The sequence below is a fragment of the Dasypus novemcinctus genome, chromosome X (genome assembly GCF_030445035.2).
Source record: "Dasypus novemcinctus isolate mDasNov1 chromosome X, mDasNov1.1.hap2, whole genome shotgun sequence".
Classification (NCBI taxonomy): Eukaryota; Metazoa; Chordata; class Mammalia; order Cingulata; family Dasypodidae; genus Dasypus; species Dasypus novemcinctus.
In genome coordinates, this window is record NC_080704.1 from 17,485,261 (window position 1) to 17,502,885 (window position 17,625).

The following is a 17,625-nucleotide window of genomic DNA, read 5'->3' on the forward strand; positions in this document are numbered from 1 at the left end:
AGAAACTATCTTATAGAGATAATAGCCATCCAGTTTCTTTACAATTTCCATCTAATATTTCATTTAACATTTGATGTTACAATATTTTTTAGCTCTTTGATTTTCTATTTGCATCTATTTTTCTTACACTGAAAATCTTGATTCCTTAAAAATTAACATATTTACTTTTTTGATTTTCCCTAAAATGTTCAAAAATTTGTTCCAAATTATAATACCAACACTAATGATAAAACTACGGAATAAAGTTTTAAACTTTTACACCATGCTGTTTGTCTTTAGAAAATATCCTGCTAAAAATATACAGTTAGAGAACTATCTTTAAAAGTCCTTAAAAATAAAGATTTTCTCTGTTTTTTTTACACCAATTTTAGGCTCCTCATTTGTTTCGGTTTATTTTCAATTTTAAGATTTGTTTCTTTCCCTCGAGGGATTTAATTTGGTGCTTTAAACATATAAACACTGCCATCTTTCAGAAGTAAAAATAAAAACGCAAGGAAGAAGACATCCTGAGAAAAGTCTCAAGCCTATCTTTCCTGCTTCCACCCTCACTCCAAAGTAACCCCTTTCAAATACCCAGTTTTTAAGTCTCTTGCAGGGTCCTCTGCTCATAACTAAATTAATGAAAAGACAGAGGTCTTTGGAAGGGAGGATTCCTTTCTGAGAAAGTGGTGCTTGCCCTTTGCTCACTCTTGGGGTCAGCTGGAGGTATATCGCCAGCTCCCTTGTCAGAACCCCACTGCGCAGTCCACAGCCTCTGCCACTAAGACACTATTTGTCATTCTTTTTCAAGCTAAACCCATGAACTCGCTGGACTACTTCAAAGGCAAAACAAAAAAGAAGAGAGAAAGAAAAGGGAGAAAAAAGGAAAAAAGCATGTGTATGTGCGACCTGTTTAAATCATTTTTAATCATGTTTAGTCATTTTTACAATTCTAATTTGAAAAATTGTTCTTCTGAGCTTGGGAAGGAAAGAGTAGCATCCTACGGGAAAGGTCCAGCTCTCCCCGCATCACAGGGTGAACAGGGACAAAACTCAGGAGAGGGGTTGAAGATGATGATTAACCGTGAAGTCGGCAAGATCCATTACTAATATGTCGGATAGGATCAAAGAATTAAAATTTCCCCTAAAATACAGAAATAGGCAGAAGGCAAACATTTTCTAATTTACGGTCCAGTATTATGATTGCCAAAAACTCACAGCCTTTTGGGCAAGCTACATAGAAGTATTTCTCTGAGGGCCAAATAAATTGTATTTTTTTAAAACAAATTAAGGTAGGTATTTATCGCTGATTTTGGTGACGAAGTGTTTCAAAGGACATTCTGCCCTTAAATTTAGTTTCTTGGATGGAAACAAAATACTGTGGGCAGCTCCTTTTCTCCTGGTACAGGCCAAAGCATTTGGGGCACCCATGGCCTGCCAGGTACCTTGGAAGCTCCACCAGCCCTTGGAAATCAGAGGTGTGAATCAGAGAGTTGATTCTAAATCATGTGCCAGTCAACAACCAATGTTGGCTGATGAACAGGCTGGTTGCTTATTGGCTGGGAAAGAATTGCCAAGAGATGCCCTCCTAGGTTGGTGGGTGCTAAATCAGGGGGAGGAAGGGGAGGTATCAGCAAGAACATCTTGAAGGCTGGCAAGTTTGTCTGCTACTCTGTAGACCAAGCCATGGGCTGGAAACTCACATGGAAGAAGCTGAAGCAGACAGGAAGCCACCTGCCTGTGGACCCCCAAGGGGAAAGGCAAGCCTCAAAATGTCAATTGGTCATTGTTGTCACGGTATGAATTGAAGAAACTTGGAGGGAATAACTTGAGCCTTGCAAAACAGCCTAGTATTCACATTTTAAAAATCAATCTGATTATTTTCCCCCTACATGCCAAACCCTTAAAAATAGTTTATTTGTTTAGCTTATCACATTTTTAAAAATATAACTTAGCTAGGTGTACTGTTCTCTTAACCTTTTAATAAGCTCTTTTTAAGTGTATTGTAATAATGCTTAATCCCTGTATCGTCAGTCTTCTTACTACCCTCCCTGGTTTCTCTTCTTCCAAAACCATTTCATTTTATTTATTCCATCCATGCCTTCAGCAAATATTAATTGAGCCTCTTTTATGTTCAGGCTGGCTTAGGTGCTGAGAGCATGATGGTAAGCAAGACGTGAACCACTGCATGAGATTTTTGGCAAACTCCTCTGGAAATGGAATTTTTTAAAAATTGGTTATCATCCAATACAAGACAATCCAGTCTGCCCATCAGAAGGAAAATTCCTTTTGTTATATCTGTCAGCCACATGAACACTACACAAAGCTTCTGCAAAGAAGTAGAAACAGCAATGACTGATGGGGGGCTCACTCTGCAGCAGGCATGGTTCTAAGTACATTATACATATTAATCAATCTAACCTCCTGGTGACCCTCTAAGCTGGGACATTATTATTATCTCCATTTCACAGATGAGAAAGCTGAGGGCCTATAAGCTTAAGTGACTTCTCCAAAGTAGTCAGCGGTGAACTCAACAACAAAAAGACACACGACCCAATTTAAAAATGGGCAGGGGACTTGAACAGACATTTTTTGCCAAAGATAGACAAATGGCCAAAAAGTGCATGAAAAGATGTTCAATATCATTAGCCATTAGGGAAATGCACATCAAACCCACAATGAGGTACCACTTCACACCCACTAGAATGACTATTATAAAACAAACAAATACCAAAATAACACATTAACCAGTGGTATAGCCGGCCTTGAACTTGAGCAGCCTGGCTCCAGATTGCCTTTCTCTGATACTGCTGGGGCTGAGACCTCCTCTTCAAGGTCTGCTTCTGACATCATGGAATTTAAAGCACAGGGGGCGAGGGCAGGCATTTGTTGGGAAAAGAATCATGTTCCACGGAGAGCTGGCAATAAATATTACCGATGGGCTCCTGATAAGAATGGAATGGGGTTTGGAGAATTTCATACTGGTTAAATAAACATGTGATTTTTTTGACCTTCCACGAGTGACAGAAACTATTCAAAGTATTCCATCTTTATCTTTTCTCCCTTCAGCCTTCACTTTTGACCGTGCTGCCCTGGCAGAATCTTGCACAAAATTGGCTCTGCCTTTCCAAGGCCTGAATAAATGCTTTGACACATATGACCTAGGAATCAGGTACACTTCTACCTTTGGGAGTAGCAAAAAGACAGTTTTGCTGCTTGAACCTCCTGTGGTGACTTGGAGCTCTGTACCCCAGCAAAACATGTTCTTAAAGTTCATCCATTCCTGTGGGTGTGAACCCTTGTAAAGAGGACCTTTGGATGAGGTGACTTCAGTTAACATGTGGCCCACCTCAATCAGGATGGGTCTTTGTCCTACTGCTGGTGTCTTTTATAAGCAGAATCAAATTCAGACAGAAAGGAAGAAAGCCACAGAGGTCGCAGCCAGAAGCTGAACATCATGGCAACCCAGAAGAGAAGGGAGATGGGGAGACGCCACCCTGTGCCTTGCCACGTGACAAGCTAAAGGCAAGGATTGTCAGTAGTCTCAGAACATCTGTTTTCAAGAAGAAAGAAGCACCAGGAGAATGCCTTGATTTGGACCTTTGGCCCAGCCTGAAACTGTGAACGAATAAATTGCCGTTGTGTAAGTCAACTCATTCATGGTATTCACTTGAGAAGCCTAGCAAACTAACACACCTCCTCTGCTTTGGATCCCATGTCCATGTCACAGGTTACAAAGAGTGGTCCAGGGACGAGCAGCATCAGCATCACCTGGGAACCTGTTCAATGCAGGATCTCAGGCCCTACCCAGAACGCCAAATCAATGTCTGTCTTTCAACAAGTCCCCCAGGTGGTCCATATAAATATTAAAATTGAGGAAGGTCTGGAATGGTCACTAGTTCCCTTTCCTAGATATTTTAGTTGTGGGGGAGGGAAGATATTGTTGACTGTCTCTTGTTTATTAATACTTCAACCTCTTGAAAGGTATATTCTCAGCCTCGCCTTATAACTTAAAATTGTCTTCCTGATGCGAAATGCTCTTCCATTTGTTTTTATGGTAGATCTAGATTTTATTTAGCTCCCAGTCATTCCTCGATGAGCAGAAGAGGAAGGGTGCAGATGTACAAAACTATGGATCCTATGAGACCCAGAAAGAAATGGCCAACAGCTCCCCACCATCTTTACAATAAACCAGTGTCTCTCAGAATCCAAATTAATTTTGTCTAGGCTTCCAAGAGCCCATTATTAAAATGCTCCCTTTATAAAGATTGATCATTTACTTAGGAAAATGTAATTCACTTCAGGGAGGGAAGGAGGGTAGAAGGAAAAGAAAGAAGAGAAAGAAAAAGAAAAAGAAGGGAAACGGATTTTGGCCCAGTGGTTAGGGCACCCGTCTACCATATGGGAGGTCCACGGTTCAAACCCTGGGCCTCCTTGACCCGTGTGGAGCTGGCCATGCGCAGCGCTGATGCGCGCAAGGAGTGCCGTGCCACGCAAGGGTGTCCCCCGCGTGAGGGAGCCCCACGCGCAAGGAGTGCGCCCGTGAGGAAAGCCGCCCAGCGTGAAAAGAAAGTGCAGCCTGCCCAGGAATGGCGCTGCCCACACTTCCCGTGCCGCTGACGACAACAGAAGCGGACAAAGAAACAAGACGCAGCAAATAGACACCGAGAACAGACAACCAGGGGAGGGGGGGAAATTAAATAAATAAATAAATCTTTAAAAAAAAAAAAAAGAAAGAAAATAATGGCCACAGCTACTAAGACAGTGGTTTACAAGGTTAAAACATTACCTTTCTCTAGGTTCTGATTACAAGACCATACAGTCTGCTACTTGGAAGTGGTTTCAAATGTTCTCCTGCCTGTAATTGGAACTAGCTCTGACATGAAAATTGTGTTTTGTTTTCAAAAACTAAGAAGCAGGTGCTAACTCTGAGAATTTGTCATATTGCTGGCTTTACTTATCTATTACATCAGTTGGTCTGATTTCTCTTTTTAGCTGCAGACAGCTCAACTCCTTGAAATGAGATCTTACAGACAATTGGAATACATGCAACTGGGCAACATCTCGTGAGAGGACAGGAGGATCTTCTTGACCTCCATCATCCACCTTGGTATAGCCTGAAGGATGGCCCTTGAACCCTAGATGGAAACATCTCTCTCTCTCTAGACCTCAAAGGGGATGGAGGAAAGGAAAGTGATATATAACCACAAGGGCACTGCCCCATGCTTGGTCAAACAGAAATGGAACACAAAAACATAGTGAAGGGCCATGTTTCCAACTAAAAGTAAACAAGAAGGGCATAGACGAGGGTGACTCTGCCAGCGGTGTAGACAGCAGTCAGATCTGCCTAACAGGGAGGGAACCTTAATTTGTTTTTCTTTTTTTTTTTTTTTTAAAGATTTATTTATTTATTTAATTTCCCCCCCCTCCCCTGGTTGTTTGTTTTCGGTGTCTATTTTGCTGCGTCTTGTTTCTTTGTCCGCTTCTGTTGTCGTCAGCGGGAAGTGTGGGCGGCGCCATTCCTGGGCAGGCTGCTCTTTCTTTTCACGCTGGGCGGCTTTCCTCACGGGCGCACTCCTTGCGCGTGGGGCTCCCCCACGCGGGGGACACCCTTGCGTGGCACGGCACTCCTTGCGCGCATCAGCACTGCGCATGGGCCAGCTCCACACGGAGTCAAGAAGGCCCGGGGTTTGAACCGCGGACCTCCCATATGGTAGACGGATGCCCTAACCACTGGGCCAAAGTCCGTTTCCCTGTTTTTCTTTCATTACTCCTTTCTGCTTGCACTAGGGCACAAAGCAAGGTAATATGTACACCTAGGCATGGTTAGGTAAAGAATTGTGGTTATAGTGGGGAAAACACAAAAACTGGCCCATCCTAATCAATAATTGTAGCCAACTCATTAAGTATGAAATGCATGCCATTGACTAAGAGTTACTGCCAAATTATCCCTATGGGTGCATATAAAAATGAAAAATTCGAAACTTATATAAATTAGTATTTAAAATAAGTTTAAGTCCACAGGATGGCAAAGTAGAGCCCAATATCTTAATAATCTCAAGGCCAAGTGGCATGTGTTGCACACAATGTCAGGGCCCTGCCCAGATGCCCTGGGATCACTTTTAGCCCTTTAGTCAATGAATATAGCCTATGTCTCTTGGATACAGGTGCAGGAAAGCCCAACTCTCTGAAATTGCACCCTTGCTTGGCTTTCTCCCTTCCCTGTCCAGCTCCTCCTTCCCATTCCCCAAGGAACACTTGCTTAAAAATCACTTGCACATGAATCCTGGCACAGGCTCTGGGGAAAGCCCATCAAAGACAGCATGTTCTCCAGCTCGTTATTACTTCAAATTGTTTGGTGTGAAGTATCTTGGTCTCCCCAGCGGTCATTCAGGTGCGCACTTAACACAGCACTTGCCACATTCTTTCCCTAACACAAACCTGTCCATTACCTTTAGCCTAAATTGGTCTTAATTGATCAAAAAGAAGGAACCCTAAGCCTAAATATTATAGTCTCAGTAAGAAGGTCCAGGAAATGACAAGTATGGGTAAAATAAATGTTTAGATTAATTTAAAAAAAAATAAAACCTTTCTAGGATGTAGCCACATGTTTTCCTTCCATACTAAGTTGGGTACAATACATTTAAATAAATCTTTGGGGAGTAGAGTTGGTTTTGTTTCTTGTTTGTTTCTTAAAGGGGGCAATCTTGTAGTTCAGCAAAGAGCTATAATTCAAAACATAAAATTGCACTCTAAGAGAAAGGAATTAGGCTGAACGCGTTTTAAGATATACCTTGAAAATTGCCTTTCAGGAACATTCTTTATATGAGTTTGTTTTCTTGCAATTTTCCTAATTCTATGGGTTAAGCACATAGTCAAAAATTTCTGGGTTCCCTTGACTTGCACTTCCTCTGACACCTCTAAGGCAAGTCGAGCCCAGGGCACATGAACTGTGCTACACCCAGCAAGAGGTGCTGACCTAGATGGGGCCAGCCTTGCAGCACTGCATACCTCGGGTTGCACAAATGCACGAGAGCATAGGTTACCTTTATCCCCAGGGCTTCTCCAGAAATGACTGCAACCGTCACTCCATCCTTACTGGGTTTTGGGATTTCTTCACTTTTCAGTTCCTGGTACTGAGGCTCCACCATCTTCTCTGAGCTCCTCAAATTAACCCAAAGTTGCAGGCCATGGGCTGGCTCCTCGGAGCACGGCATCTCGGCATGCAGAATGCCCCGGCCCGCGGTCATCCACTGCCAATACCAGACCAACAAGAGAGAGAATGTAACCCAGTGCCTGCGGGTGGAACAGTTAGGACACCAAGTGCTGCTGGCAGAGTCCCTGGGCATCGTGAGGACAATCAAACTCTTTTAACAACACTGATGGTAGAAAGTGTTGCTTCCCATGCTCCACCTTTAAAATCAAGCAGCGGGCCGAACCTCTCAGAAATCCAGGAATCCTCTCTTTGATATCCCTGAGTCTTATCAGACTGGGCTCTGAGATGACGAGATGCAAGCAGAGAGTATAGTGGGGAATGCCCTTGGGGGATGCGTGGTAAGAAGGGCAAAGGGAAGCCCTGGGCAGTGGGAGAAGCCAGCGGGCCATGTTAACTCAGTGGAGGCTTAGCCAATCCATCTGGAGCCTGGGAGCTGGGGTGGACCTTCAGAATTGTCCCAAATTGAGGCAAGGTGGTCAAGCTTCCCCATCCTACATTGACAAATCACTGAGTGTGGGCCACCCCCAGTGTGGGGGGATGTGCAACCTTGGGAGGGGCAGTTTCCAACTGCAAAGGGCCGTCCGCATCGAGGGCTTCAGCTGTGAGCCTTCAGCACAGTGTTCCCAGCAGCTGGGGGATATGGGCGTGGGCCTAACGACTCCTTATCTTTGATCTTACCTGCAGGTCTCCTGGGTTCATTTTACCAACATGTCCACAGAAATCTTCATGGGCCATGCTACCCCCTTCCAGAAGGTAAGATACCTTAAAAAAAAAAAAGACAATTAAAAATGGGTGAAGGGTAGCTGTGCAGAGTTGTTCATTTTTTTGCCACAGAAAAGTAGCCGAGGAAGGGTCAGGAGCAACTAAGATGGCAGAGAAAACTGAAGGAATGAATCCCAGAGAAAGAGCTGCAGTCATCTCTACCACATCTTTGGGAGAATTTCAAATAGGTGCCCCTTTGCCTGGGCAGGTGCAGCCCGGCCCCGAGCTGCCTGGCAGAAGCCACCTCAGCCCCGAAGGCAGGAGGCGAGGGCCCCTAAAGGCCAGCATTAAAGAGAGGCAGGTCCTGTTGAAACAAGCAACAGGAAGCCCCGAGTGAGGTGAGTTCACACAGGCGTGTGTGTGGGGGGTATGACAGCTCTCCGGGTTCAACTCCTTCACCTAAATGCGGAGTTGGAACTCCAGAGGAAACGTATTCTTGACACTGGGGCAGGCCCTAAACTCACTCTGGATGAGAAATAAAGCTTCCCAGGCAGAAACCAATGGCGGTGGGCGAGGGCTGGAAGTGTAATCCACACCTACGTGGAGACCCAGAGGGAGAGAGAACACGATTCATTCCAGGAGTGGGAATGGCAAAGGAACAACTTATTCTGATCGATGGGCCTGAAAGAAGCAACTGAGCTTGCACAGTCCAGCCCTTTCCTCTCCCCTTGGCCTTGGGAATCAGCCTGCCCGCAGAAAGCACGGGTCCTGTTTCGCTCTCTGCCTCTGTGAGAGGGTGCAGCCCAGTGGCCGTGGCCGTGGCCGTAGTGGTCCAGCACAGCCAGGAGGTCCGCGTAAGTCTCCCTACTTTCAGCGATACCCGCCTACCAGCAGGGAGAAAGCACCTTTCCCCATCTCAGCTTTATCAGAAATAAAGATGCATTTTTGTTTGGCATCCTTTTCTCACATGGCAAGACTATTCTGAGGTACCCTGCCTTTATGAAAAAGGAAAAATCCATGGGACTTTCAAGAGAAATTGTAGTATGACAAACAGCCCCTTTTACCTTTTTTAAACTATTGTAAGTACCACCGACGAGGAAAAGTTTTGGAAATATGATGAAGTAGAATAAAGGGATACTTCTTGAAACACATGCAGAATTTCCTACATATGATAAAAAAAAATCTTGAATTTTTTTTTGAATAACTTTCAAATAAAACGAGAATGCTTTGTCACCCACATAAAGCCCCATCATTAAAGAGGACAAGGTGGCTGCTACCCATCCCACACTCAGGTGTTTTATAAGCCTCTGTGCACGTGGTAGTTTGGTTTTTATAATTAACCAGGGTGTGGTAATATATTGATGAAATGAGCCAAGCGGAAGAATAAATATGGAAAGGTCATTGTCGATATTGTAACTTTGACCCCCCCGCCTTCCCTGACTCACAGGCAATATCCAGAGCACACGAGTTGCAGGGATTGGGGGAGGGGGAAGCAGTTACAGCCCCAAGTCAGTCCCCTCTACATACCAGGTCCAATTTACTGAACTCAGCACAGACTTCCCTTTCCTGCAAGCATGGGCGCAAGGCTGGGCAGCTGAGCTGAAGCCAGAAGGAGCCACAGGAAGTAGGCGGGCTTCACTCTGTGCCCACTGAGCCACGTGCCCTCCAGGTGAATGTCTAGCTGACCTGCCTACAGTGAGATTTGTCAGTCCCAGGCTAAACACCTGTGTCCACAGGTCTTAGGTCTGAATGATTTTGAGCTGGGAAGTCCATTGCACTGGGGAATGCCTGGCAGGAAACATCTCCATTTCTAAATCTGTTTTCTATTTCCCATTCGACTACTGTCAATAAGCACATGTCAACAACAGTAACAACCACAAAAACAGACCCTAGTAAGTTTGTCTCATCATCTTCTTTTTGTTATTCTTGGAATTAATTTTATTCCCTTTTAAAAGTTCAAATATGAATTGAGATGGTAACAGCTTTCAAATTCTGTTTCTAGCTTACCTGTTGGCATAGCATTCACAGTGGTGAGAATAATTTTATAACTCTGTGTCTATGGACCAATGCGCTCCTTTGCACAGCATCATTGTATATTCCATTTTCACTATTATCATCCATTACTTTCTCTTAGGAATCTTCATTTTGCAAATTGCAAACAGAACAGATCTTAAGAAAGGACTTCCTTTCACATACTACAAATCAAAGTACCTTACTACAAAGAACTAACAATCCTGGCTGCCCAAGAGAATTTCCTGGGGAACTTTTAAAAACTACAAATGCTTTATGCCCAGGGACTCTGCTCTAACTGGCCTGAGTTGAAGGCTGGGCACTGAGATTTTATTTTAAGCTTATCAGGTAATTTTAGTAAGACGTTATGGAGCAACACATCTCATAATGTTAGCGCATATCAACGTCACCTGGCGAATTAGTAAACACATGATGGGGCCATCTCCAGTTGTCACAAGCTCCCAGGTTATGCCGATGCTGCTGGTCCATGGGTCACACTTGGGCTCTATAAAGAATTTACCAAAATCACTTCTCCATGGTAGGTGTCAGGTTCATTAATACCTGAGAGAAATAAGTCACCGACTAAACAGGCTTTTGTGCTTTCAATACTATCAAAATAATGGGTTTGAAGTTTCTGAATCAACCAACTGTCAGTTACTATTTGGAGCTGTCTACTACAATCCCCTCATTTTTTAAGGGACTATATCTTAAATAAGATTGTAATTACATCATATGCCAGGGACCAGCAAACTATGGCCCGCATTTGATCTATCACCTATTTTTGTTGGGCCCATGAGCTAAAAATGGCTTTTCTACTCTAAAATGGTTGGGAAAAAATGCAAAAACAAAAAGACTAATATTGCATGACTTATGCAAAGTGAAATATGAAATTCAAATTTCAGTGGCCATACATAAAGTTTTATTGGCACACTGCCACTCACTTCCGTACTATCTATGATTACTTTTTGGGTTACAAGGGCAGAGCTGGGGAGTTGCAAGAGAGACCGTGGCCTACAATGTGGAAACATGTACTCTCTGGCCTTTTATTGAAAACGTTTGCCCACCCCTGTGACATGCAAATGGATCTATTTCTTATGCCCACATTTGCAGCACAGTGTTTCTAAAAGCTTAAAAAGACAGAAGTCCCCCCCACTTCTCCTTTTGTGGTGTGGATGCCCTCTTTTTCCTGGATAATCCTAAAGTAAACATCATTTCTCCCATCCTAAATACTATAAATTTTGAATTAGAAAAGTCTGGTCAATGAAGCTTTACTGAATCCCTAATGCCTACCTTTTACTGCTTAAAGCAAAAACCATACTTTTAGCCTTTGGCAAAATCTGAAACCAAAGGAATCACTGGCCCTTTATTTATCATCATCATCATCATCATTTTGTTAGGTGCTATGCATGCTAGATTGAGACCTTAAGTATAAACGATTGCCTTTAGAGGATTTTTGTAAAAACTCAAGCAGTACTTCTGAGAGCTGACAAAATCCAGATGATTTTTTAAGGCATTACATAATTGCAAACACCTGGGGAACTGCTGCGGGTGGGTGACAAATTGTGAGTGTTATGTTTAAAACTCAAGAGTTGTGTGTATCTAATCAAGTAAGAAATCAGTCATCTGAAACAGGTATTCTCTTTTTTTTTTTTTTAAAGATTTATTTATTTATTTAATTCCCCCCCCTCCCCCGGTTGTCTGTTCTCTGTGTCTATTTGCTGCGTCTTGTTTCTTTGTCCGCTTCTGTTGTCGTCAGCGGCACGGGAAGTGTGGGCGTCGCCATTCCTGGGCAGGCTGCTCTTTCTTTTCACGCTGGGCGGCTTTCCTCACGGGCGCACTCCTTGCGCGTGGGGCTCCCCCACGCGGGGGACATGAAACAGGTATTCTCTTAAAGGGCTTGCCGCTTCCCGGCCCTGCTTCTTTCCTCCTTTCCAGTCCTGAACTTTCCATGGGTCGTTACTAAAGACTTTTGCTTTCTTGTCAGTTCTTATTCCTCTTTGTGTTTGAGATTGGGGGGAGGAAGGCATAAACCCACGACAGTGATGAAAGAAAAGTGTCAATTGCAATGTGATAATTAGGAAACGTGTACCTCAAGGAGCTATAGATTAATTCTGAAGAATCACAGTGCAAGCTATCGTAATACGGTTTGTTTTTTCTTTCTGGTACATACTTAGGAAGAAGAGTGCGGGTGCCTCGTTCAGTGTTAGAGATGCAAAACTCATTCTTCAAAGCAAAAAGCTTATGGTATAGGGGCAGTTACGTTTGCCTTTCATTTCCATTTGACCTAAAATGGTGGTTATTTTCTGTCCGTAGCAGACGCAACAAAACAAGAGTGGAGGCCATGGCTGATGAGAGGTGCTAGCAAGGAACACACTGTGGAGCAGAAGCTGCTAACTCGTCTTCAGAGATAGAAACAGCGTGTTTAAATCCATACTCTTGAGGACTCAAGTTAATGACCCGAGTGATCACTCAGAGACCTGGCATACCACCCTACTAGACTGACTCATCCATTAGGGGAGGGGAGGGGAGAGCTAACCAATATGTCTCAGGTATTTGGCCACATATTTCAAAGGTCTACGGGGTCCAGCCTTGACATTTCCTTGCCACAACCTTGCAGCGGCCACCCTGTCCCCAGCTGGCCGTGGTCCTGCCTCAGGGAACTGCTCAGGCTTTGGGGCCCTTCCTGGAATCTCAGTATGCTCCTGCCTCAGGGAGCTGCTCAGGCTTTGGGGCCCTTCCTGGAATCTCAGTGTTGTCATTTAGGAGGCGTGAGGGGCTGGGGCAAGCCTAACTTCTAGGAATCTCACTTTCTTCTACACAACGGACCTAGGGGGTGAACTCACCAAGTGAGGCAAGGCATAGCAAGGTACTGTAAGTTCTTGGTGCCTAAGGAGTGTTCAGCAAGTTCTAGAGTTATCACACGTGCGTGGGCCTGGCCTCAGGCCATCACTCGTGCTTCCTGGGCCGTGCTCCCCCACTGCTCCCACTGCTCGCGTCCTCATTTCATTCCCGCCTCTGCTCAAATGCCACTGCCTAAGGGAGGTGTCCATCAACCAACCCATGCAATTTATCAATCTGTTCTTTATCCTCTTACCCTGATTTGTTTTTCTTCTTTCTCACACTTTTCACTAAGGGACATATATAATTCTTTGTTTATTCACGCATCATCATTCTCCCTAAGAGAACGTATGCTGCCCGAAGACAGGGACATTTTTTTGCTCACCTAGAACACTGCCTAGCATATAGGTGCCACTGAGTATTTGTTGAGTGACTGACTGATTGAATAGCAACTTATAGGGATTTGCGTGGGCATTTCAGAATTTACAAAGCATTTGATTCTGGGAATATATTATTATCTACAGATTAATTTATATTATAATCCACAGATTCTTGATGGAAACAATCAGTGTGTGATTAAAGTTAATCATTAGCAGAGCGAGGACCTAAATCAGTGTCTTTCGTTTCTGAATACAAAAACTATTTTTGTCATCACAGGCAGTCTTACTAATGCTGCCTGAACAAATAGGCAGGACAACAGGACCTGCCAAATGGGGTGACTTTAGGGGAGCCAGAAGTCTCAGGCAGAAAAGGGCAGCAGGGCTAATGAATGCAAAGCTTAAAAGAGGCCTCACGATTCCTGGGTGAGGAGAAGAAGTCACTGGACAGACAGGGAGCCCCATGGGATGAGGTGTTCCTGGGAGTCTACTCTGATGTGGACGTTGAAGGTTTCCACCCAACAACGTCCAACTACAGAGCAAAAGGCAACTGGCTTAGAAGAAATTTAGTTTTCTCTTAAAATTTTATGTTGCTTCCATTCTCAAAAGCCTCCTAAACCTACTCATTTTCCTTTCACTCTGATTAAAATTTCTGACATGCACCAGGCACGTCAAGGTTCTGTGACAATCCCGTGAGCCAAACTGCAGACTCCTTCAGAGACTTCCAGCTACTTCCTGAACCCCTGGGCCAGGAATGCCCCTTCCTCTTCACACCCTACTCAAGAGGCAACCTTTTGGGGAATCTCGTCAGCCAAGCTACCCCCGGCTCACTATGGAAGTGACAAGGGAATGGTTTGCGAACTTGCACAATCACCCAAGTTTCCCACATCCAAAAGTCTTCTGTCTGCACCCAGCTGGGCAATGGGGGTAGGCAGAACTATTGTTGCTTAAGAGTGCCCTCTGCTGACTCAACTGATGGGTGCTGTTTTTCTAGAATCAGACCTCCCCACACCAGCTGTCTTGAGTGTAGATGCACTGATAATTAAACACATCTAGCAGATGCCTGGTGTCTCTGTTTAAAGACTGCATGCCATGTTGCTTTCTAGGCACCGAGGAATGAGCCGTTTCATGGTCTAAGTGCGGCTTCCTTATTTTGCTCAGCACGGTCGCCCATTAAAAGCTGTCCAAGCAGACATGGAAGACAAAGTCCATGAAAATGCAGGTTTTGCACACATGGTGTGGGCAGGCTTGTGGCTCATGCAGGCTCTTACAGACGCATAGATAGGTTTGAGGGGATCATATCAGTTTTCCTTTGGTTCTACTATCATGTTCATGTAATAATATTTAGAAGATTTCATTACAGTAATGTTTAATCTAATTAAGCAGCTGGCACCTTTTAATGGGTGCATTATTATTCCCTGATCCAATTCACCAAAAGGATTTAAGTTCTCAAAATGTTATGAAGGTGTTCATTCACCATTCCCTGGATTTGGCACTTCAAGAAGCAATACAGTATTTAATTACTGGGGATTCTGGTATAGGGTTGCCTTTTTTGTTTTTTGCAGGTTTTTTCTTTTTTGGTCTTTGCCAATCAATTTCCTATTTGGGAATAATTTTAGATGTACAGAAAAGTGGAAAGATGGTTCAGAGAGTCCCTGCATACCCTCTCTCCCAGCTTCCCCTAACTGTGACATCTGACATGAGCACAATAGATTCGCCAAAACCAAGAAACCAACAATGACGTCACTATGAACGACGCTGCAGAAGTGATGGAGGATTTCACCAGTTTTTCCGTGAATGTGCTTTTTCTGCTCCAGGATCCATGTCATTGGATCTCCTTACTCTCCTCCATCTTTACACTCTTTCCTTGATTTTCATGAGCTTGACAGTTTTGAAGTGGACTGGTGAGGTATTTTAGAGACTGCCCTCTCAACTTGGGGGGCGGGGTGTGAGCCAACTTTTAAATTTAGATTGCAGAAGGGAAAACAAAAACACCTATTATGGTTGTTTCGTGAAAGAAAAGCCATTTTAACCACCAAAACTGAAGAGCAGCAGTATCTAAAGAACAATTTTTTTAAATAAAACGAATTTTCTCTAGGCAAGACTCAATTTTGTCCATCATTTTCACTTTCCTCCCTCCTTCCGTCCTTGCCTTCTTTCTTTCATTTTGGCTTACACAAGGGAAACTGTCCTTACACTCTCCCAATCAGGAACTTAGGCATGACCCAAAAGAAGCACAATTATCATTTCTTCCTTACCCCCCAGTGAACTATTAGTCTATTACAGGGTTAACCACAAAAATGTGCAGCAAACTGAAGTAAGAGCTAAAGAGAAGTACAAGCAGCACTCATGGAACCTGGAAAATCAATTCTGATGAAGAATCCGGAGCAGTAATTCCCAGAGGGAGCAGCCTCCCAGATGGACCTTAAGAGACTGGAATGTTGGGCAAAAGCTGGGGTGGTTAGAAGCAAGGGCGTCTATAGGATGAGGCGTCAAATTTTTTTGGTGGTGATAAGAGGATAAGTCACAAGCATCTAAAGCACATTTTTGTTCATCACAGCATTAATACTAGGCCCTAAATGGTTTCCTTGCAGCTACAGGAAATAAGTTAAATGCTAAATATCCAGGTGAGTATCCAAGCTAATCCATTTCTTTGCAGTACTGGAAGCTCACGGGAGCAGTGAGATCATTACAGGTAGGAAAATCTGGATCCCCAAGCCGTGAAAGCAGCAGGTCCTTCAGTAAGCGAGTATCAGAGGGTGCCTGGTATGTCCACCGATCTGTGATCTATGTCCTCGTGCAACTACATTTCCAATAGGATTAAAAACATTGTAACCACCAATCAGTCAATATTTCAATGTATTGAGAGCCTATCCTATGTATAGAAAGGGAACTCTGTTCAAGAATCAGCTGCGGCATGAAAGGGTGGACAACCGAGGGCCCTGAAACAGGGTGGGCCCAGCAAATCCTGCCCTTCATGGGCTGTGTGAGCTTGGGCAAGTCACCACTTCTCTGAGCCTCGGTTTCTTCATCTGTGAAATATGGGGATAACAATTCCTACTCTCCAGGGCTGTGGCAAGGGCTTAGAGGTTATGTATGCATATGAAACTTCTCATAAAACTGGGATCTACTCTTATTGCAAGGCAAATTTCCTGCGGTTTTAATCCTATACAGACAGTCCTTTCTTCTGAGAACCATTCATATTAAAAGAGTCTGTTGACTGACACAGTAAACAGTGCCTCTAACAGTAGGGCTCCTGAGGGCTCTAGAGACATCCAGAAACTATAAGCAGGGCAGACAGCTCAGGAATTCGGCACCCTGTCAGTGGGCCTTACTTTGGAATTTATGCTCCCTAGTGCAACAGAGTTGGACTCATGTAGGGATACCCTACACATGGCACATGGCTCTTCTGCCCCTTTTATTTGAACCTATAATTAGCACTCTACTTGTTAGATATATGTCCCAGAGACTTAGATCTTTGGTCCATTCATGTGCCAGTTGAGCCCTGAATCTCAGCAGAGTTGCAGCATGTACTCTCCAGTTCACTGGACTCACCCAGGACAACTAATAAGGAGATGACGCTGGACAATGCCCATCGCGAGGAACAGAGTGTCTGCAACTGTAAGCAAGATAGTCCCATCCATCAGCCCCATGGGATCTAAGACCCCTCTCAATTAGAAGCAGAGCAGACATCACCATCCCCAAACCCTCGAGACTGGGAAATGAACAATGGACTAAAGTAGACTTATTATTCCACTATAGACTATCACTCTAGCAATGGAAGAACTCTTATCATTGATGTGAAAGCAGTGGCCACCAGAGGTTCGGAGAGATGGGAAAGGGAAGAATAGGTGTAATATGGGGGCATTTTTGGGATATAGGATTTGTTCTGCAAGACATTGCAGTGACAGATACAGGTCATGGTATATTTTGTGGTAACACAAAATTGTGCAGGATAGAGTGTAAACCATAAGGTAAACTGTAGTCCATGGTTAGGAGCAATGCTTCAACATGTGTTCATCACTTGTAACAGATGTACCTCACTAATGAGGGCTGCTGTTCATGTGGGAAAGTGTGGGAGAGGGAGGGAGTGGGGCTTATGGGAATCCCTTATTTTTTTTATGTAGCATTTATAAGTTTCTTTAAAAATAAAGGATATATATATATATATTTTTAAGTTTACTGGTTATATAACTCAGAAGTGGCTTTGCTAATAGTGGCTTTCAAGATTTGCAAGAAGCTTGCTATTATGGTTATATAATGATGTATGTTAATTTATTTTGGACTTATTTTTAGTCCCACCTGAAAAGCATTCTTTTCTATTTGGCAACATAAAGTTTTAATGGCTGGTTTAGTCTTTATCCTATGCGCCTTCCCTTTTTTCCACTCAAAAACTCTAGGAAAGTAGCCTCTTGGATATGAATGGCTTCTGTTTATAGTTGTTATTGGGCTTGGATCCCGGGATGGGAGTGGAGCGGGGGTGGATTTTGTTGGGCATTTATC

General features: G+C 43.8%; 1 protein-coding gene across 2 annotated transcripts in view; it reads right to left on the reverse strand.

Annotated features, from left to right (window-relative positions):
• The window catches only part of PIR (pirin), an 87,846-nt gene that overhangs the window by 51,462 nt on the left and 18,759 nt on the right, over nucleotides 1-17,625 (reverse strand). For both annotated transcript variants that reach the window (XM_004449063.5, XM_004449064.4), the window contains exons 4-5: nucleotides 7,874-7,957; nucleotides 7,026-7,232 (exon numbers count right to left, since the gene is read on the reverse strand). In XM_004449063.5, the coding sequence (XP_004449120.1) occupies nucleotides 7,026-7,232; nucleotides 7,874-7,957 (291 nt within the window). The remainder of the gene's footprint in view (nucleotides 1-7,025; nucleotides 7,233-7,873; nucleotides 7,958-17,625) is intronic.